The sequence below is a fragment of the Chelonia mydas genome, chromosome 1 (assembly GCF_015237465.2).
Source record: "Chelonia mydas isolate rCheMyd1 chromosome 1, rCheMyd1.pri.v2, whole genome shotgun sequence".
Classification (NCBI taxonomy): Eukaryota; Metazoa; Chordata; order Testudines; family Cheloniidae; genus Chelonia; species Chelonia mydas.
This window is the reverse complement of record NC_057849.1, coordinates 77,064,099-77,086,292: the sequence shown is the minus strand read 5'-3', so window position 1 is coordinate 77,086,292 and position 22,194 is coordinate 77,064,099. Positions and strand designations below refer to the sequence as shown.

At 41.7% G+C, this 22,194-nt stretch overlaps 2 protein-coding genes across 9 annotated transcripts in view; one reads left to right on the top strand and one right to left on the bottom strand.

Annotated features, from left to right (window-relative positions):
- PIBF1 (progesterone immunomodulatory binding factor 1) overlaps positions 1-3,410 on the bottom strand; it is a 165,296-nt gene extending 161,886 nt beyond the window's left edge. The window contains exons 1-2 of one of the 5 annotated variants that reach the window (XM_043533820.1): positions 3,276-3,410; positions 1,584-1,886 (exon numbers count right to left, since the gene is read on the bottom strand). In XM_043533820.1, the coding sequence (XP_043389755.1) occupies positions 1,584-1,835 (252 nt within the window). In that variant the 5' untranslated portion in view covers positions 1,836-1,886; positions 3,276-3,410. The other 4 variants (XM_043533839.1, XM_037895180.2, XM_037895188.2 and 1 more) reach the window with 4 other exon arrangements.
- A 62-nt stretch (positions 3,411-3,472) lies between these two features.
- Positions 3,473-22,194, top strand: part of DIS3 (DIS3 homolog, exosome endoribonuclease and 3'-5' exoribonuclease) — a 32,892-nt gene continuing 14,170 nt past the window's right edge. Inside the window, exons 1-10 of one of the 4 annotated variants that reach the window (XM_007058714.4) lie at positions 3,554-3,859; positions 4,795-4,952; positions 8,692-8,885; positions 8,988-9,061; positions 10,111-10,278; positions 14,594-14,758; positions 17,121-17,234; positions 17,333-17,470; positions 18,323-18,469; positions 19,913-20,029. In XM_007058714.4, coding sequence (XP_007058776.3) covers positions 3,632-3,859; positions 4,795-4,952; positions 8,692-8,885; positions 8,988-9,061; positions 10,111-10,278; positions 14,594-14,758; positions 17,121-17,234; positions 17,333-17,470; positions 18,323-18,469; positions 19,913-20,029 — 1,503 coding nt within the window. In that variant the 5' untranslated portion in view covers positions 3,554-3,631. Of the gene's footprint in view, positions 3,860-3,883; positions 4,592-4,794; positions 4,953-8,672; positions 8,886-8,987; positions 9,062-10,110; positions 10,279-14,593; positions 14,759-17,120; positions 17,235-17,332; positions 17,471-18,322; positions 18,470-19,912; positions 20,030-22,194 lie in introns of those variants that run through there. The other 3 variants (XM_043533811.1, XM_037895155.2, XM_027821194.3) reach the window with 3 other exon arrangements.

The window sequence follows — 22,194 nt, the reverse complement described above, 5'->3', positions numbered from 1 at the left end:
AGGCTGACAAAGAATTCTTGACTTTGAATGGTAAGAGTGCCTGGGGACTAGTATTTTCTTTGGTTTAGACTTGTAATAAGCACAAGACTAAAGTAAAAAGAAAAGGAGTACTTGAGGCATCTTAGAGACTAACAAATGTATTTGAGCATAAGCTTTCGTGAGCTACAGCTCACTTCATCAGATGCATCCGATGAAGTGAGCTGTAGCTCACGAAAGCTTATGCTCAAATACATTTGTTAGTCTCTAAGGTGCCACAAGTACTCCTTTTCTTTTTGTGGACACAGACTAACACGGCTGCTACTCTGAAAAAAAGACTAAAAGTATTGTCACAAGAATTCCTAAGTTCTAACCCCAGCTCTGTTTGTACTAAAGATATATCCTCGGGAAGTCAAATAATTCCTTCATGTCTCAATTTTCCCATCTTTTACCTTCTATAAAAAACAGGGAAGATATTTTGGTACCTACCCTACAGGAATATTATAGAAAATTGAAGTCTGTACAGTACTCTTGTCATAAATATAAAGGGAAGGGTAAACACCTTTAAATCCCTCTTGGCCAGAGGAAAAACCCTTTCACCTGTAAAGGGTTAAGAAGCTAAGATAACCTCGCTGGTACCTGACCAAAATGACCAATGAGGAGACAAGATACTTTCAAAGCTGGAGGAGGGGGAACAAAGGTTTCTCTCTGTCTGTGTGTTGCTTTTGTCCAGACCAGAGCAGGAATGCAGGTCAGAACTCCTGTAAAGAGTTAATAAGCAATCTAGTTAGATATACGTTAGATTCGGTTTTGTTTAAATGGCTGATAAAATAAGTTGTGCTGAATGGAATGTATATTCCTGTTTTTGTGTCTTTTTGTAACTTAAGGTTTTGCCTAGAGGGATTCTCTATGTTTTGAATCTGATTACCCTGTAAGGTATTTACCATCCTGATTTTACAGAGGTGATTCTTTTACTTTTTCTTTCATTAAAATTCTTCTTTTAAGAACCTGATTGCTTTTTCATTGTTCTTAAGATCCAAGGGTTTGGGTCTGTGTTCACCTATGCAAACTGGTGAGGATTTTTAGCAAGCCTTCCCAAGGAAAGGGGGTGTAGGGCTTGGGAGGATTTGGGGGGAAAGACGTTTCCAAGTAGGCTCTTTCCCTGTTATTTTTGTTAGACGCTTGGTGGTGGCAGTAGTAAGATCCAGGAACAAAAGGTAAAATAGTTTGTACCTTGGGGAAGTTTTAACCTAAGATGGTAAAAATAAGCTTAGGGGGTTTTTCATGCAGGTCCCCACATCTGTACCCTAGAGTTCAGAGTGGGGAAGGAACCTTGACAACTCTGAAAGTGCTAAGAAGTATTAAGTCAAGAATGAAAGTGAACTCGTAGGCCTAGAAATTTCCACAGGGCTGAAGCACATTGTATAAGAAAGCTCACATTTTCACCTCTGTACCGTTCACCTGATTTCAGTTAGAGCAACTGAAGTTGATTTGTATATTGAAGTTATTCAAGAACCGTGAATGAGGTAGTATATAAAGTACTTTTCTAGACTTAAGCAGTTGTTGTGGAATAGGGCACACATATACACAATCAGATACTTCCTTACTTTGGTCAGATATTCCACTTTCAAGTTGTCAATCATTAAGTTTTTCTGAGATAACTCTATTTTCAGCAATTGTAGATTATGAAGCAATTCCTTCCGCTCAATCAGTTGCCTAGTGATTTTGGTGGTACCTTCTCTCTCTTCAGAAGAGGAAATGTCATCTGTTGGTACTGTAGTCTCTAAACTAATATCTTCAGACTCCAGCGAGCTGGAGATATTTGCTTTCTTGGTTTCCTTGGAGCCCTTCCGTGACATTTTTCTTTCTATTTGAAGAGGTTTTTATGGTTATGATTTGATCTGAGCACCTGTAGAGTGAAATGCAAAAGTCAGAACAATTAAGAGAAAAGGTATTAAAAGATTATGAAAAACTATTAACCAACACTTTAGATTTCCTGCTCAATGTTTGGCCTATCCTTTCACCTGTAAGATGTCTGTAGGATGCTGTAAAATAAAATCTTTCCCCAGAACTCTGTTTCTGGGGCTTCCTACCTTCCACAACAGCAATGGCCTTCTCTCCAGAAGGACATTCTAGGCTCATCATTACCAATGGGTGGTGTCACCAGTGCTAGAATGAGCAACATATGGATTATCACAGTGGGATTTCACCTTGCTCAGTCTCAGCATAGTGCCTGACCCCCTCATTAATCACATGCTTTGCACTGCCTACGCAGCATTGCAAAAAGACACCATGGGTTTTTGGTTCAGTCTCTCCCACATTTCTCTCATTCAATCTCCCTCTTTCCCAGAGGCATGGAACATAATATATGGCAGAGATCCAAATGAGGGACATACTTATTATTCATGCAGCAAACTTAAATGACATGGGAAAGATTCCTTAAGCTTCCATACATAACTTTCTAACCCATATCGGTTCTTATACCATCCTCTCTAGCATACTATCTGAATGCCTCCCAGTCGTGCCTGAAGCAAACTGACCACACATCTATCAAATGTGTTTTGTTCTCTCTCTCTCAGCCTCTCCCCAGAAGATAACTGTGCATCCCATACAATGTTGGGGTTTTTTTTGGGGGGGGGGGAACGGGGTCATAACACTTGACCCTGTGTTTATGTTAGGAAAGGAAGGTCAAAGAATGGTGCCTTGCACCTGCAGGGGGGAAGCTCCAGTCGGACCCTTACTTTAGTCTTCCTTGCATCCACAAAGCCGAGCTCGCTCTCCACCACAGCCCGTGCCCTGCCCCTTCATCCCTAATGAACAGCCTGTTTAAACACAGAAGTGGGGAGTACCAAGCCACCATCCCTCAGACTGAGGGACGGTGGAGAGGCCTGACCACCGGGGCAGGGTCACAGCAGGAGGGCTGGAAGTCACCCTAGGGCACGAGTGGCTCCTGGTCCCAATGAACACCAGTGGAGCCCGGCCTGCCCAGCCTGTGCCATCCCGGACCCCACTCGGGCTTCCCCCCTGAATGACCCCGGGCACATCGCCTACCGGCCCCGAGCCGCCCAAAGGCCAGCGCGCAGCGAGGGGCTGGTGTGTTTGAACGTGTTATAACATATCTGCGTATAGCCCCGCACGAACCATTACCGGGGCGAGCGGCAAAACGAGGCTGCCCCGTGAGAGCCGCCGGGGCGGATCCCCGCGGCGCAGGCAGATACGTTTCGGGAGGGGACCCTCACAGCAGCCCTTCCCCGTGCACTGCGCGGCTAGGCAGGAGAGGCCCCTGCAGCCGGACTCACCTCCGGCAACTACCGACCAACAGCTCAGGCTTCACCCCGGAAAGGGCGGAGCCGTTAGCTGCCGTCACCAAGACAACAGCACTCGCGCTAAAACCAAAGAACGAAGGGAGCCGCGCCACCCGACCCGCTCTAGTCGCAATGCATGCTGGGACCCGCAATTCCCTTCCATCCCAACGGCCCAAACTGCACAACGGGCGTCCGAAGTGTTTCTGGCGCGGGCCGCAGTGCATGCTGGGAGCTGTAGTCTCCGGTTCCGCCTGCCGTTCCGGTTCCGGCAGGGTCGAGTTGCTTGCCGGGAGCCTCTCGCCTGGTGCTGGTTCTTCCCTGGGGTACCGGCCGGCGCTACTGCGGGCAGGATGCTGACCTCGCGCACGTTCCTGAAGCGGACGCGGGCGGGTGCGGTGATGAAAGTGGTGCGCGAGCACTACCTGCGCGAGGACATCGCGTGCGGGGCGGCCGCCTGTGAGCAGTGCGGGCAGCAGCCCGGGGAGCCCCGCCTCGAGGCCCAGCCCAGCGGTGCCGCCAGCAGCCTCTGCCCCGCCCCGCACTACTTGCTGCCGGACACCAACGTCCTGCTGCACCAGGTACCAACCCCCGCCCGCTCCGAGGGTGAGGGAGCTGTGCGCGTGGGGCTTGGGACTCACGCAGGAGTCCGGCGTGTTCTATGCGGCGTAGCCGTAGCCGTGTGGGTCCCGGGATATTGGAGACAGGATCCCTCCCCCGTCTTCTCTCAGGATTCGCTGGTCAGGCCTCCCGCAATCCGAGATCCGGTCAAACGTCAGGAGACTTAAACCTCATAAATGCGGTTTTCTCTTTGTCGGCCTGGCAGTGGCTGCTTTGCCGTGCTGTCTGGCCGCGGTTTCAAGCATTTCCCCACAGCCCCGGGGATATAAACCTCCTGTTTCTGAAATCTGAGCCCAGCTTCCCTTGTAATCGCTTGTCTCCAGGAGCTGGGACTTAAAGAAAAACACCAAATGTTGTGAGACATGCAATCAAATCAAGAGAGTGGCAGCACCAGCGCCATCGCTTTGGGGATTCCCTGTCCTTCGGGCCAATGTTGAATTTGGCTTCCTTGATGATACTGTTGAGGGGTCAGGGCTGCCACTGCTGGGAGCTGAAGTGAATCTCCTCTCTGTACCTAATCAAATTCATGGCTGACAGCTTTTGAAAATCCCACCCAAGGTCTCCAGGCAGGGTATGGGGACAGCTCCTTAGGAGCTAGAATTTCCACCGTCTGCTCCCCAGCAGCCACGGTGAGGCAGGTCTGGGCATCTCATCATTCATTTTATCTTCTGGCAATCATGTGTCAGGATCAGGTAAACACTTCCACTGAATGCATCCGATGAAGTGAGCTGTAGCTCACAAAAGCTTATGCTCAAATAAATTGGTTAGTTTCTAAGGTGCCACAAGTACTCCTTTTCTTTTTGCGAATACAGACTAACACGGCTGCTACTCTGAAACTTGAATCTCTGTTATGAGTTATAAATAAACAATAACTTGGATTCTTTTTGTTTCACAGATTGATATACTTGAAGATCCTGTTATTACAAATGTAATTGTGCTTCAGACAGTTTTACAAGAAGTGAGGAAACGGAGTGCACCAGTGTACAAGCGAATTAGAGATGTGATTGCCAATCCTGAAAAACATTTCTATTCCTTCACTAATGAACATCATCGGTAAGGTATAGCTTAGGGTACAGCAAACTTCAGAATGTACCACATAGGTAACCGGGATACAACTGACATTTTTGGGGTAATGATGATGACAATATGACAACTGTAGTAGTAAAATTCAAGTGCTTTGAAGTTTCATCAGCAGACATGAAATGATGCACTTTTAGGGTGGCCGGTTGTGAGACAATTGCAGGTGCTTGAAAAGGAATATGCCTGAAAGTCAAATGCCTTCAGACACTTCAAAATACATTTACCTCAAAATATCCACATGTACTGGAAAATGATTTTGCATTCAGAAAAAATAACTTTTTAATTTAGGAACTAATGAAGCTAAGGGTTTGCATGCATTTGTTGTCAATAATTACATGAATTGGTCTCTTGGCAATTGGATTGGTCCCTTAGTCTGGATCACTGTGTGAAAAGCTTCATGCATGATTCTCCTGTGTTATAGTTGCTTTTGTTTTACTGGAGATAGGGTGTAGCTACCTGCCCCAAACCACTTTCACCTGCTGCTCTGACTCACTTCTGCACCTAGCCCAAACCTAAATTTTTCAGTACTGTTGCAAAAGACATGATTTAAAATGTATTAGCAACTTGAACCAGAATTTAATTTCTTTGCTATTTTTTCTTAATCGCAAGCATGTATTGGTTTGTTGGTGTGGAAATTGCTGCTGGAACAGATCTCTGGTCTGTCTAGTAGTATCCTATCTCCAGCAGTGGCTTTTAGTAGATTTCTCAAAGGAAGGCAAACCTTCACTCTACCACACACACTAATGCATCTGGACAATTGTGAATTGTTAAATCATTGGAGAACTTGTGAAGGCCTACTTTGGTGGTTTGCTAATGCCAGGAAGTTTGCAAGATTTGTAACTCTTGTGTTGTTGTTGATGTGTTCTGTTAAATAGTTACCACATTTCACTCTTGTGGTGATCACTTTGCACATTAGTGAAATGCAAACTGCACAAGTAAACATCATGATATCAGTCTGGATAAAAGACAATATATTAACTTAAATTGTCATTAGCCTCAGTCATCTAGGGTTTGATCCAAAACTCATTGAAATCAGTAGAAAGACACTCTCTTTGACTTCAGTAGGCTTTGGATCAGGCCCCTAACTTTTCTGAAGGCTTGTCTACACTACAAAATTAAGTTGACTTAAGTCCACTTACAGCCACCGCAGTAATTGAAGTGGTGATTCATGTCCACTCTTGCTCCTCATGTCTGTGGTGCGCGTCCTCACCAGAAGTGGGGCATTGTGGGACACTGACACTGGAGCCCAGCAGCCCTGGGCTGACAGCCTCAGCTGTAATCATGGGGCTCACAGCCCCCCGCAACTGTCAGCTGGGCTCTGGGCTCATAGCTGCAGCCCCCCAGCCCCTGTGCTGACAGCCGGAGCTGTCAGCCAGGCACTGGGCTCACAACTGTGATCCCACCCACCAGCCCATGGACTAACAGAGCTGTGAACCCACACAGGGCTCAGTTTCACAGCAGGGAACTACTAGCAATGAAATTGACATTCTTGTCAGGTTCACTGCTGCTATTATTTCTCTTTTCAGCTTTGGCTGTCAGCCAGTGGGGGCTCCATGAGCTCATTGCTGGAATCCCCGGGCTACAGGGCTGACAACCGGAGCCAAAATGTGAAATAATAGCAGCTGTGAATCTGACAAGAATGTCAGTTTCATTGCTGGTAGGCTCCCAGCTGTGAAATTGAGCCTTTGAGGCTCACAGCTGGGGCTGTTGCTGCGGGGGGGAGTCCAGCTGCCAGGGCTGACAGCCAGAAGCACAGCTGCCACCTTCCAGTGAGGGATTGGGGTGTGGGGGAGAACAGCCCAAGCCCGGGCAGTGGCTTAGCTCCTGCTCTCCTTCCCTCCCCACCCCCAGATCCCTCACCAGGAGGCAGTAGTGGGGCTCTGGGCTCTCAGTGCTGGGGGGAATGACTCCGCTGTCAGTCCGGCTTGGGGTTGACAGCCAACAGCTGATGTAAATAATGCAGCATCTACACAGACACTGTGTTGCCCTAACTACGTTGATATATGCACTGCGCCTCTCATGAAGGTGGAGTTATTATGTTGAAGGGAACATTGACTTCATTGGAAGCAGCATTCTAACGTAGACACTGACATAGTTAGGTCTACATAAACTGTCTTATGTCAGCTTAACTCTGTAGTCTAGACCAAGCCTGAATCTTGCTAAGTAACTTGACTCAATAATGTAGTGTTGAGTTCCATAACTCACATTTAAAAGATAAAGTGCAAAAAGTTTAAGACAAATAAAAGGAAGTAATTATGTATGCCATCGTCTTTTCATGCTATAAGAAATGGCTAATGGTAGTGCCAAACATAATGAGAGTGTATAAATCATTTTGTATTATGGTAGTACCCAGAGGGCCCCGGGCAAGTTGGGGCCCTGTTGTGCTAGGCACTGTACAAACACATAGCAGGAGATAGTCCTTGCCCTGAGGTGTGACCAACAAAAGTTGGGACAAGGGAATATTATTCCCATGCAGAGGAACAGATATATTAAACAACTTTATCCAGGGACACACAAAAGATCCAGCAGAGCTGGGAACTGAACCCAGATCTCCTGACTACCAGTCCATTTCCCAAACTGCAAGACCATCTTTCCTCTGACCATCCCCTTTCATTCCAAAGTAAATACTTCTATTATTTTTAATATCTTGTAGAACTCACCCCTAATATCTCTTAAGTTTTATTTTCCTTCAAGCTCTTTTCTATTTCTGTTGTGTGGGTTTATTTTTTAAATGAGGTGACTGAAACACTGAATACATACATATTGAGCCGGTAGCCTCATCTAGACATCCACAGAGACAACAGTCTCTCTTAGGGAAGGTTTACTGGGGTTGTTTGTTTGGTCAACAGACCTACTGGTTTAGGTCTCTCTTTCAGGTGAGTGTGTCCTGGACCCCTGAATGGGTCTCAGCTAGGTCGGCTTCCTTGATGGTAACACCTAGTCCGGCCCAACCTACGGCTTGGGGAGGGGAATCTGGGAGGGAAGCACACCTGGGTCGCCTTGCTCCACGAGATCCCAGCCCAGGGCCCTGAAAGCGTAACAGCCTGGGGTGGCCTAAGTTTGGCCCACCTCCCAGTCACCTTCTCCTGAGCCACTTCCTACCACACCTGATGTCTCCATTTGGGGCATGTCTGCTGTTAAGTAAATCTCGTTGGCTTTAAACCCGCAATCTAGGGGCCAATGCAGGTAACTCTCTGGTGTTCCTGCACGCAGTTCTCCCTCCTTTGTTATTGTTGAAGGTAAAGGTGCGTTTTCTACTGCTGAAGAGCAGTACTTCTCTCTTTCCTCACCCCTGCTGGAGCTTTCTTTATACTGGTCCTTTCCCCAGGACCATGCTAGGCATTGCCTGAGGGCAAAGTTTTCCTGCCCCAGCCCTGCTCCAGCCCTTCCCTTTTTCTCAGACTTGGTGGGGTCTGTAAACTCCATCACAGAAGATAACTAATTTTGATTTGTTGGTGCATGCAAGTAACTTCTGTTATTGTTTCTGTAGTGCATTATGTTTGTCCTTGTGTTGCTCAGTTAACCAAATTCATTAAGTCCCTCTGGAGTGTCTCACATCCTCCCTAATCTTCAAGAATAAGTTCTATGTTGGAAATAGAATTTTCTCACCATTTTTCCTTATTCCCCTAACTTTTAGATTGTTGTTGGATATATTTAAACATCAGTAGCATCACACTTTTAACCTTGCTTTAGGATTTTCTGTTGATTTCAGAGAAACTTATATAGAACAAGAGCAAGGAGAAACTGCTAATGACCGCAACGATAAAGCCATCCGAGTAGCAGCAAAATGGTATGATGAACACTTGAAGAAAATAAACGATGAGGAGACCATCCAAGTTATTTTACTAACAAATGACAGAAATAATAAAGAGAAGGCTGTGGAAGAGGGGTTAACTGCTTATACATGTAAGTTTGATATGAAGTATTTGACTTATTGCTGACATGTAAAAATCTCCTAGTGTCTTCATACTTATCTTGTAAATAAATAATCTGCCTGTGTTTTTATAGGTGAAGAGTATATAAAGAGCTTGATAGCTAATCCTGATCTTGTAGATCGGCTTGCTTGTGTATCTGATGAAGGGGTATGTTTTCTTTTATTTATTGTTGTTCCAGCTCTTCAAAAGAAGTATAAATGGTTTGCAATATGGTGATACTGGTCTTTATGTGCATTCTTAACTTATCAAAGTTTCGTGACAGTATTGTTTTGCTGCTGCTGGAGAAATGAAATGCCGCTCAGAATGCACTGTTTATGCAGTTATTAGAAAACAGTTACAAGTTACATGCAGAAGTCACAGTTATGGTAGATAGCTCCTCATTCAGTGTCAGGTGAAAACAATATCAATTGAACCAAAAATGTAGATCCATAGCCAGAATAACTGGAGTAAACAAACATTGCCTAAAACTGGATTGTGGACCAGTTAGCTCTTTGGTTGTTCCTGTTATTTTAGAGCTCACATTAATTTAATAGTTTTCATGAGCGTTTTCTGTCAATTTTTATTTAATATGATTTACTTGTATAAACAATTTAGGTATTTCAAATACCTACATACTCATATAATTACCAATGATTTAATATGGGACAAAATATTTTCTGATTTACTAAATATATTAGAGTTGATGTGGTTCCAAGGCTCTCACTTTGCTCAATATTTCTCTTAAAGTTGTGGTTTTAGTAAATGCTTTAAATCACTCTAATTTGGTTGTGATTTTAAAGGTTTAGGATTTGGCAGGGGGTGAGAGGTTACATGGAACATTGAGAAATATTGTCTTGGGAACGGTTTTTCCCTCAGACAAACTTGATGCTGTCCTGATAACCTCTGAATAAATATAAATGCACTTGACATCCACACAGTATATGGCTATGGTGTGCAGCTGCAGGCAGAAGAAAAGAACTCCCAGTATGTGATGCTTCCAGGGTCCTTGTACTGCTGTGAAACCTTTTGAGAGAGTAATCCACTTCCTGTTAGCAGTAGCCTGCACATTTTATATACTCTTATTGCTACCTAAACAAATGGTTATACTTCTGATTTTTGCCCTGGAGTTCGGTAGGCTGAATTTGATGTCAGTGAGCTTAGTTTTAGGATAGTTATGAATGCAATGAATCAACTACCAATTTTAACTTTTTTAACAGAAAGAAATAGAAAGTGGAAGGATAATTTTTTCAGAGCATCTTCCCCTTAGCAAATTACAGCAAGGCATAAAATCTGGAATCTACTTTCAAGGAACCTTCAGAGCCAACAGAGATAATTATCTTGAAGCTACAGTATGGGTTCATGGAGATACTGAAGAGAACAAAGAAGTGAGTTTTACATTCTATTTCATGTTATGAAAAAACATCTAGTGTGTTTTTATGAATAACTTATGGGTTTCTAAGGATTTAGGTAGATGAGCCACATGACCTCTTACTGTTTTGAAATGTTGCTATAATGTCCCTTCGCTTAATGAAGGCCCTTCCTCTTAGTTTTACATTAGTTACCTATATGTGATCTATGTCATGTCATCCCAGTTGTCTTTAACTCAGGTTTTCCACCAAGATCTTGGTTTTTATAGCACTGTCCGCTTCTTTTTTGTGAGCAGTGTGCATTTTATTGCGGCCATTTTTTTCCCCCTCCAGTTTTCTCTGCCACAACTCTGACTCTTTGTTAATCGAAGTGAGAAGATTCTCTATTGACCAATATACAAGTCCACTTTTTAAGACCAAGGAAATATGTCTGGAGTACATTCAAATATATATTTTTGCTCATCTTCTTGAGCACTTATTGAAGTTAGTAATCTGGGAATATAATGTCGTAAAATCTCATTCTGTGGGCAAGTTAGTGATAGAAAGGTAAGGAAGGTCTCATTTGATTTGTTTAAAAAAGATCTACAAAATCATAATTTCAGTCGTGTCACCCTCTGCGTCATAGGGAGGACTTGCTGCTTTCTTCCAGCTCCAAGTCTTCCAATTAGTGGAAACTTTGATAATACAATGTCTTTGAAAATGGGTCAAGCTGGGTATCATTTGAAAGTCCGGTCTGTCACAAACACGACAAACCTAGAACAATTGTGTAAATATATAGTTGAGAACATTTTTAAAAATCAAATTTTTTTTAGTTTAACACAGGGATGCATTGCTTCCATAAGAAGGACTTTGATCTTTGATAATCCTGGGGGAATTAGCCCTGACATGTAGGACTGAAAACTTTAATTCATCAAGTCATCATCAGAGTCATCTCCATCTAGACAAATTGCCACTCTTGCATATCTCCATACAAGGCACGCTGTTAGCCAAACCTTTGCAGGGTGTTGGGTATCTAGTCTGTTCATACAAGCATTTGATTACCTGAAGGATTGATTCGGGCGTGCATGGTATTTTATATATCACTGGTGTGTGATAAATCCTTCCTCCAAGACCCATCCGTGCCCAGGAGGGGAGGGTAGTTTTTGGATGTGCTTGATCATCCACAGAACCATTCCATTGCTTGATGATTTGCCCTGTTGATACCAGATATAAATGCACCCCTTGTTGGTGGCAATTTTTTCCATTTGTCTGCTTCTTGGAAAACATCCACCAACAGAGCTCTGCAAGTGTAATAATGTTGGTCTTCAAACGGTAAACTCAGCATATAAACATGTCCAGTGCATTTATTACCTTATCAGTGACTGTCTCAGCTGTTGTGAGCACCTTCAGAGTAAGGAGAGAGTTATCAGAGGTTGAATAAAATGCCTCCCATTAAGATAATTTGGTCATTCCAGCCAGCCTTCCAGTAGTATCACATCCGGAAACCTGGCATTGTAGCAACTTTTAATGGTCCAAGTGATAGGAATGCATCTCAGAGGGATATACAACAATTCTGTTCCACAACAGCAGTCACAGAAACAAAATCTTGGGTGTAATGTCTCTCAGAGAGCGCTAGAACATCTGTGCCTTGTACAAAAATCCAGAGTTTAGTAGCACCTCTCTCTCTGGCATTGAGCGCATACAAGATAACTTTAGTGTCAGCCGCCGTATGGGAGCTACTAAGAAACTCCTCTGAACTGGGTGATGTTAGGGAGCTTTATTGCTTCACCCACTTACTTTCCTGGTCCTTCTCGCATGAACAGAGAGCAACAATACCCGAAGTCCAAAGGTGCAAACAATTTGATGTTTATTGGGGTGAACTTCCAGCAAGCATGATTCCAGTTTCCTTCCTTAGTGTCCTCCTTCCCAGCTCTGACACCACAGAGCCTTACACCTGTGTCCCTGTTCCCATTCCTGCCCTTAGTCAAACATGATTCCAATTTCCCCACCCCCATTCCCTGTTCCCATTTCCCCCTTTAGCAAAACATGATTCCAGTTTCCCCATTCCCTCTTCCCATTTTCCGACACACCCACCCACTTCCTGATTGACTGCAGACTATATAGTAAAACTTGAGTTCTGCTTAGCTATACCTTAACCAGTCATTTTCCTGAAATTTAATTAACCAATCCTAACTTATTGTAACATGATTATGTAACCAATTATATCCCACCACCTTAATTAGTTTACATCCAGCAAAATTAATTATACAGCAGACAGGAACAATTACAGAACCAGGCAGAGATTATACAGACCAACAATAGCAAAGTGGGAACTATAATGACAAAACAATACAGAAGTGAGGATTTCACATCCCAGCTATTGATAAGTGAGTTCTTGCCAGACCGGATGCTATCAAACTAAGTTTCCTTTTACATTTTCTAGGCACTTCCCTTTTTCTGGAGGCGATAGGCATTATCAGGACAGGATTGTATTCCTAACAGCCCAATAACACCTTATTTCAGTGTGACTGGTTTGGAATATGAGGATGTGACCATTCGCTTCCCAGCTTATGGCTGCCTCTGTTGCTTAGCCAAAGGCCTTAGCCTAAGAACAGAGCCTCAGACTGTCACAGTAAGAGAAGGCTCTTACACCGGCAGACAGTGATTTTGATTCTTTCTTTTATACCTCTATAACTAGCCAAGTGATAAGAATACACCTAAATTCTTAGAGTATAGGCCTTTACAGACAGGCCTGAATATCTGTATCCTAACAGGTGAGGCAGCAGCTTCATTACACCATGTAACAAGGACAATTCTTTTTAGCATGCAAAGAATTGCTCAGTGTTTTTCCTGCAAGGTATACAGTTAACTCGTACAAGTATGAGATAGTAGTTTCTTCATCACGACATGGGAGATATTTGTGGAGTCAGTGGTTTTGTATTGGACGTGTGCAATACCATAGAGTCTCTTCTTGTAATATTTTTAATTGATTCCTCTGCATACATGTGAAACATGAGGTGGTGTGTTCTATATCTGTAATTAGATTTTACCAACCCAGTAACAGATGTGAACTCCAGGATCACTGTTACAGTTTTACCATTGACTCACAGACTCTCCAGTCTATCTGGCCACTCAGGCAAGCTGGACATAGTGACAAATGGTCAGTTACACCAACAATCACAAAATATTCAGGTTGCTTCCGGTCCCAAGAGACCACTCACTTACCCCAGATCAGTTGATACCCTAGACCTTATACCAAGGAGCACTTCTGTAGCCAGTCCTGTAATAAGCTATCTAAAGGTTTATTAACCTTTATTAGGAAAAAGAAATGAGTTATTTTACAGGGTAAAGCAAGCAAACATGCTCACATTGAGTTACCATCTGTGATTCCTAAAGATGACAGAGATGTGGTAATAATCCATCCGTTCAAAATGTCTTTCAGGGCAGACTCAGGTCAACCCTGGGGAGCTCTGCTTTAGTTTAGTGTCTTTGACCCTGTGAGAGTTCAAACAACAAAGAGAGATGAATAGTTTTCTTTTGACCCTGTTTTATTTTTTACTTTTGGCTTTCCAGTCCATGAGAGGAGCTCTCTTGCATGTAGCATTTCTAAGGTGTGATGAGGCCATTCACAGTCCTTTGTATAGTGATGTCCCATAATGATCCATTTAATTTTGATAGATGTCCTTAATGGGTGGGAGGGACAATTCCCCACTTGTGTTCACAAGTTCAGAGCAAACATTTTCAAGGTCATAAAACAAAACTTACATATTTCCTTATAGCATGGGATACAGACCTTACAAGTGAGATTAACGCATGTAGCAACTTACAAACATTTCATAGTCTAAACACTAAATACAGTCTTATAATAATAATTAATAATACTTATTATTACAAATATGCTGATTTGGTTTGCAGCTATGAGTCTTAGCTAATGCCTACAGTTTTGGTCAGATCTGGCACTTGGTTTACCAGTGTCACAAGGGAAACGTATGAAAGGTCACATTTGTGCTTTAATAAAGTTTCTTATACATTTAAGATAAATTTTAAATCAGTTGAAACAAAGATTAACAATAAAAGGAGATAACTCTTGGATTTTCCAAATTCAGTCTGGGTTAAAATCTGAAAAATGTGAGGTTAGTGGGAGTGAGAATACTAGGAAAGTATTTTTAGTACTGAAAGAGACCTGGGATGGAAAAAATAGTTATTGCTAGCTCTTAATGACTGTGTAAGCTCTTTGGGACAGGGACTGCTGCTTCTATTGTACGTGTGTACTGTGCCTAACACAATAGGGCCTCTGCGGGACTACTGTAAAATTTTGTAATTTTAATATCTAAAACATTGTTTTCTTAAACAGATAATTATACAAGGGCTTAAAAATTTAAACCGAGCAGTTCATGAAGATCTAGTAGCTGTGGAACTGTTGGCAAAAGACCAGTGGGTTGCACCATCCTCTGTGGTTTTGCAAGATGAGGGTCAAAATGAAGATGATGATGAAAACGAAGAAGAAAAAGAAAATTCTGTATGATATAAATGACAGGTTTCTGATTCAGTCCTATTTGTGCTCCTGTGTTGTCTCCTTTCTTCTCGTTGCCTGGCAACCTGGAGAAAGATCTATTTCAGCTCTTGAAAGATGAGTTCAATAGGTCTAGTTAAAAATTTCCAAAATTTATAGTTTTGACAAAATGGATAAAATTTTGTAACGATACCCATTTTTTTTCATCCAGTTCTAGTGGTGAGAGATGTGAAATCAGGAATGCCAGTGTAGCCAGGTCATAGCTGGATACAGACTTTCTTACCTCTCACTCTCTTCTCCGTGTGATTTGTGTAAAATTTCCTTCAAAACTAGATGTATCCTCCAGTTTACCTGCTGCTCTTATTTTTTATTTTATTTTTATGGGGATGATAATTTATTGAGAACTTAACTTTTTATGCCTAGCCCAAGAAAGTAAAAATAACATTGATGATACGTGTACTTAGCAGCAGCTTAAGGGGGTGTCAATAAAATACCTTACAAAAACACTGGTTATTTAAAACAAAAACCCCACAACAACCAGCAAATTCACACACAAAGTTAAATTTCACATCTTTTCAAATATTTATATTTCTTTTAAATACATAGAAAAGATGCCTATGCTGTTTAAACACTGCCTTTCATAATTTCTGAGAAAAATCAGAAACTTCACCATCCTTTTATTTTTGATTACAAATAACAATTTGTTACAGATTTCTTCTTATTAGGGACCACAAAAACTTGGATGCCTTAATCTTAATTACACAATTGTCCTGCCTTTATTATAGACATACAGATGTACTAAATGTGCACAGATATGTAAAAAAGATGCACTGTACAAGTTTCTAATTAGAAAAATAGCATACTGGGGGTGATTAGTCCCTGCTCATAAATGGTCCTGCTCCTGGAATGTATGGAAGGTCTCACGTGATTACCTTCTGATTCCATGTACGAGCCAGTTATTAGACACGGAGCTAGGTCCAGATTACAGCTCTTGAATGAAAAGAGCAAAGGTTAAGTGTGATGACAGACCATTAACCTTCAGTGGGGTCATGTGTATATAAGGAAGCATTTATAAAGCATTCTATGGTACATATTTGTGATACTCCATTCACAAAAAGAGACAGGAAGATAGTATTTCTGTGGGGGTGGAGTTCAGATACAGTGGGCACCTTAATTTCCATATAGTCAAATGCCTGTTACATTAACTTTGAATTTCCTGGCTTTTAAATTGTTGTCTTAAAATAAGCACATAGCTTCCTCCTCCCCCATTCACATCCCCGAGTAACGAGACTCTTTTGTTAAGAGGTTTACAGAACAGCAAGGGTGGAGGAGAGTTGAGGGATTGTGTGGGCAGCAGAACAAGAGAGCATTCCTCTCACACACACAGATTTGAGGTCATTGGGGATAATCAGCTGAACATGAGCTCCCAGTTCGACCTTGTGGCCAAAAGAGCTAATGTGATGCTGGGATGCATAAACAGGGTAATTTCAAGTAGGAGCAGAGAGGTTATTTTACATCTGTATTTATCACTGGTGTGACGACTGCTGGAATACTGTGTCTGGTTGTGGTGTCCACAATTCAAGAAGCATGTTGATAAATTAGAGTTCAGAGAAGAGCTATGAGAATGAGTAAAGGATTATAAAACCTGCCTTATGGTGATACACTGATCTCTTTCAGTCTACTTACCTTAACAAAGAGACGATTAAGGGGTGACTTGATCAGTTATAAGTACATATATGGGGAACAAATATTCAGTAATAGGCTCTTTATCTAGCAGAGAAAGGTATACCTGATCCAAATGCTGGAAGATGAAAATAGACAAATTCAGACTGGAAATAAGGCGTACATTTTTAACAGCAAGAACAATTTAAGCATTGGACAGTTAAGCATTGGAGCAGTTTACCAAGGGTCAGGGTGGAGTCTCCATCACTGACCAATTTTTAAATCAAGATTGGATGTTTTTCAGAAAGATCTCTAGGGTTATTTTGGGGGCAGTTCTGGGGCCGGTGTATGCAGGAAGTCAGACTAGATGATCACGTCATCCCTTCTGGCCTTGGAATCTATGGACCCTTTTTGCAATTTTTTTTTCTCCGCTGTGGTGTTCTTATGTAATATATCTGTACATTTAGGGTTAAAACCAGTTTAATCTAAATCAAAGCAGCTGATGTCACACCTTGCAGACATTAAAAGTGGTGTAAAGGATATGGGAGGATGGGAGAGTCATGGTCCTATTTATGATGTCATAATATAGTTTATGACCATTACAGTGACAGATAAAATTGTGTCCTTAAAGCATGAGTTAGATTATTTACTATATTAGCTATGTTTAAAATAATGAACTCAAATACTGTTTGTGTTTAAATCCTAGCTAAAGTCATCTGTAAGCAAGAATATGTTGAGACCATCAGGAAGAGTAGTAGGTATTATAAAAAGAAATTGGAGACCATTTTGTGGCATGCTTTCCAAATCACAGATAAAAGAGGTAAGCAAATATTCTGTTTGTTGTAAATGTTGTTTTTTTTTTTTAAAAAAGGGGGGGGAAGGGGAAAAGTTGTTTCTCCTCCTTTTCTATTTCAACAGGCCAGACGGCATTTGTTTACACCGGCTGATCGCAGAATCCCTCGAATTCGAATAGAAACCAGACAATCTTCTGCATTAGAGGGACAAAGAATTATTGTTGCTATTGATGGTTGGCCCAGAAATTCCAGATATCCTAATGTAAGTTTTAAAATAAAAATTTCATTATTATATATCTGAGGATAGTAATTTTTAATATAATGATCAGAACTATTAGTAGTATTAAGCTAGGTGACTTAAAACTTTCTTGTGTTACATGTTTTGAGTACCTTTAGCAATGCTGAGGAAGTTCCCAAAATAATGATATGATTGAATAACATTTGAGGTCACAGCTCTCAAACTTGAGCGTCTAAAGTGGCCCCACTTTTTTATTTCTTCAGAGGTGCTGAGCATCCATAGCTGCTGCTTACTCTCAGCTCTTGTATTTAGGCTTTGAAAGTCTGGTCCTAAAGTTCTGAAATGAAATATTTCTGAACTGATTCTGGTGTTTTTACTTATATAGGCCAGGGAATGCTGTGTTTTCCTTTTCCTGTACATTATTGCATACACTGACAGTATTCAAAAATAATAAACAGGGCTCGAAGTTAACCTCTGTGAAGCACATTATGAGACTTCGAAGTGAAAGAAGAAGTTTATATTTCTAACAATCTGGGAAATCAAGTCAGTATCAAAAGAGTATTATAATCTGAAATGTGGAGAGAGTATAACTGTGGAGAGAGTACCATCTCTCTCAAGGAGGGCATTGTGGCTCCAAAGGGGGAAATAAGGAGTGGGTAAAATCTTGGAACTTAAATATCTTTGGCTAGAACAGTTCTCAGGGAATGTGTGCGCCACAAAAAAACAATGGACCTCCAAGATGAGGAAGTAGCTAAGGGGAGAGTGTACTGTATAGTTTAGCTCAATAACAGCTTAAGAGATTGTAATGTTAAGTATTTGATTGTCAAACAGCCCTGTGTCAAGATGCTGCTTAAATATCTCTCTCTCGTTTCTTAGGGTCACTTTGTAAAGAATTTAGGAACTGCTGGAGATAAAGAGACTGAGACAGAAGTTCTGCTTCTTGAACATGATGTTCCCCATCAGGCTTTCTCCCAGGCTGTTCTTAGCTTCTTACCAAAAATGCCATGGAGCATTACAGAAGAGGTAAATTAAAAACACATGTAACAGAGTGGCTGCCACCTGAGCACCCCCTTGTAGCACTCTACCTCTGCTTCTCCTTTTCAGGGCTCCATTCAGTCTTGTGGGCTCCATACAGTCTTTCTCTCTGTTCCGTAATACCCCTCCTTAGGGACAGGTTTTATTGGCATATGGTTCAAAATAAACACACGCACACAAAAAATCTACCCCCTGCCCGAAGCTGGGCACAGCTCCTCCTCTCTGAGGTACTGTCTCAAAATGCCCCTAGTGTCATAGGCTTGTCCCTGCTTTAGTAAGCCATTCTCAGCCCTTCCTGGGGTTGACCCTTGATCTCAGGGTCTTCGCTGTAGGACTCGTTCTCACTCTCTGCAGTCTTTGTACTGTTTCTTCTTTTATTAGGGGCCAGGTGCTTTCCCTTAAGCCCAGTTCAGACCAGGTAGCCAGTCATAGAGTGCACTGGACCACACTCCCTCTTAAAAGGGCCAGTCACTCTATGACAACACCAGTTTTAACTGAGCTCAAGGACTACCACGACTCCTCCTTCAAAACCAGACACAAAATTTCTCTGTCTTGTTGCAAAGGGATCTCAGAGAATAAAGATGGGAGGGGAAGAACTTTTCCAAACCTACCATCTCTTGGGATGAGAATTTTAAAATGTTATTTCTACTTCGCTCCTTCCTTCGTTCCACCAGCAAGAGTTATGCTGTATTAGATTTCTTCAGCCGCTCTCCCAAATCTTCAAAGCATATTCAATACAAAACCAACTAGTTAACTTCCTGTTTATTGAGTTCCAAGTGCATTTCCTCCAATGATATAACCTAAATGTGGGAAATGACTATTTTAGGATGTATAAAATAATCACTTGTAATCAAGGCTCTCTACAAACATTAACTGACCCTTGTAATAACCTCTGTGAGGTAGGTGGGTAGTATCCTCTTTTTACATTCATTACACATATTCATTTGCAACTTTTTTTTTAAACTGGAAAACTGAGACAGAGAGGTTATATGATTTCTCCTAAACCACAAAATTTTCCATGAACTCCAAGTCAGCATGAGCTGTGCAAAGGATCAGGAGCCAAGAAATACTGAGTCTGACACTCGGAAGGACTGAGTGTCAGAACCGCTATTGCTTAGCTCCTGATCATTTACTAACTCCATGCTGACTCAGCTCATGAAAAGCTTGTGTCTTTTTCTTCTGTTTGCCAGTAAATAGCAAATGCTTTAAACATTTCTCTCATAGTTCTTCTGTCCATCACTGTAGTACCTGTACACTTTGACCTAACTGTATACAAGAGAGAAGCTCTTCTATTACTGAAAGTTGATGTGACTTGTGCTCCTAACTCACTTAGGTGCTTTTGAAAATCTTACCCCCAAAGTACATTCCTCTAATGACATTTTGTAGTTTGGTTTTTACAAATATGTTTGAAAAACTTGTTTAAAATTTCAGGACATGAAATTTAGAGAAGACTTAAGGTATCTGTGTGTTTGTAGCGTGGATCCTCCAGGCTGTACTGATATTGATGATGCATTACATTGCAGAGAACTGGAAAATGGAAATCTAGAGGTATTTTGTTCCATTATTTTCTTGTCTATGGGCCATTTATTTGTCGTCATTGTCCCCCCACTTTTCCTCAAACAACAGTGTAATGGCAGAAGGAACTGAAATGGGATTTCTTTAATGTGCAGCGCTAGAAAATGTTTTTGTCTTCACCAGTTGCAGTAATGGAGCAACTGATATCAGCACATTAAAATGAAATGTGACTGGGTGGACAAGGAGGATTTTTAAAAATATTTCTTGAGATTAAGTTTCACTTTTCCAAGAAAGTCACAAAAAAGATTTGTTGGGTTTTTTTAATTTTGAAATGGGTGTGCGATATGCAATGTCACTCAGCATTTAGGGAAAATGCTGCGAGAGGGCTTGTCTACACTGGCACTTCACAGCGCTGCAACTTTCTCACTCGGGTGTGAAAAAATACCCCCCTGAGTACTGTAAATTTCAGCTCTGTAAAGTGCCAGCGTAGATAGTGCACCAGCGGCTCCCAGCGCTGGTAACTATTCCCCTTGTGGAGGTGCCGTGACTACACAGCCATATAAAGCGCTGCTGCGGCAGTGCTTTAATGTTGCTAGTGAAGACATGCCCTTAGATTGCTTCAGCGAGTCTCTTAGGCCTGGTCTACGCTAGAAAATTAAGTCGGTTTAACTGTCAGTCGGGTGTGAAAAATCCATTATCCCTGAATGGCGTTGTTAAGCTGACCTAAATCCTCATGCACACAGCGCTCGGTCGACAGAAAAATTCTTGCGTCAACCTAGCTACCACCTCTCAGGGAGGTGGATTACTTACTCTGACGAGAGAACGCCTCCTGTCAGCATAGGAAATGTCTACACTTAAAACGCTATAGCAATGCAGCTACAACAACGCATCTGTGCCACTGTGGCATTTTAAGTGGAAACAAGTCCTTAAAGTGGTTGCTCGGAGAAGACATTTCTAGGCTGTAAAACATATTTAACTATAATCCCCAGTTCTCACTCATAATTTTCCCAATAATCCTGCTCTTGGCTTGAAATCTTCCAAGTGTGCTGTCTGCCCAAAGATCTTATATCTGCAGCTTCCTTTTTTTTTTTTTTTTTTTTTTTGACACATTTGTGTTTGGCTATTCTTTAAGTTATGCACAGATGGAATAACTAGTTAATGGAAATTTGACATGCTTAGCATGGAATTAAGTCTCACTGAGGTCTAGGACTAGGTGTGAAAAACACTGGTTTTCAGTTACTGAAGATATGACCATTTGATATTAGTTGTTTTGCACATGCATTTTAATACTTCCAATGTGTAGTAGTAGGCCCTGATCCTGCATGCATTCAGAATCCCACAGGTGGACTCCTATGAGGTGATTTGTGCCCTTTGTAGTCTCCAGTGCTGATCCCTTTGTAGGGTGAGGGTCATAATACAGATGCATGTACATATGTGTATAGCTTTCCATGTTATCTGAGACTGTGCTTATATCCAGGTAGCACAGGTTCACTAGTGAACTCTGGTGTCTATTTAAAAAAAGAAGTAAAAGTGGAATATTAATACTAGTTAACGTTAATGTTGAGAAACCAAGCTTGTAGTTCAGGAAGTTTGAAAGTTAATTTTTACCACAATGTTGTGCATGCATTGTATTTGCTATTCCCATTTTCCATGTGTTATATTCAAACCAGTAGCCCAGTCTAGGAGTCTAAGGGATTTTTACAAAGGTTGGGAAGGTGGGGGTTGTTTGGGTTTTTTTAAGTTACTCGTAAAACACCTTTTTGCACCTCACAACTCGTTGTATTGTGTGTTTCGATATATATTAGCTTGTGACAATAATAGCACATAACACCAAAATTGTAGGGCTAGCAAACATGGAGGAAGACAAACCCAAATTGCAGTTTCACTTGGAGAGAGATTAGAGCAGTGGAGGCTGCAGGCAACAAGGAGAGTTACCATCCCAATAAATGTAAAGTCTGTCACCTGGGCAATAGATGTGCACCCCTATCTTGTATCTACTGTAAACATCACTTTCAAGTGAAATTAAATTAAGGTTACTTGTTCATGGAATCAGTCACAGTAGTTGCTGCAGGGAAACGGGATTGTGAGGAGAGATGAAAACACAGACAGTCTTTCATATTGTGAATCTCTGCTTAAGATAATACAAGAACCACTGCTTCAATCCATAAAATGCGTACAGTGTGATATGCTGAAAATCA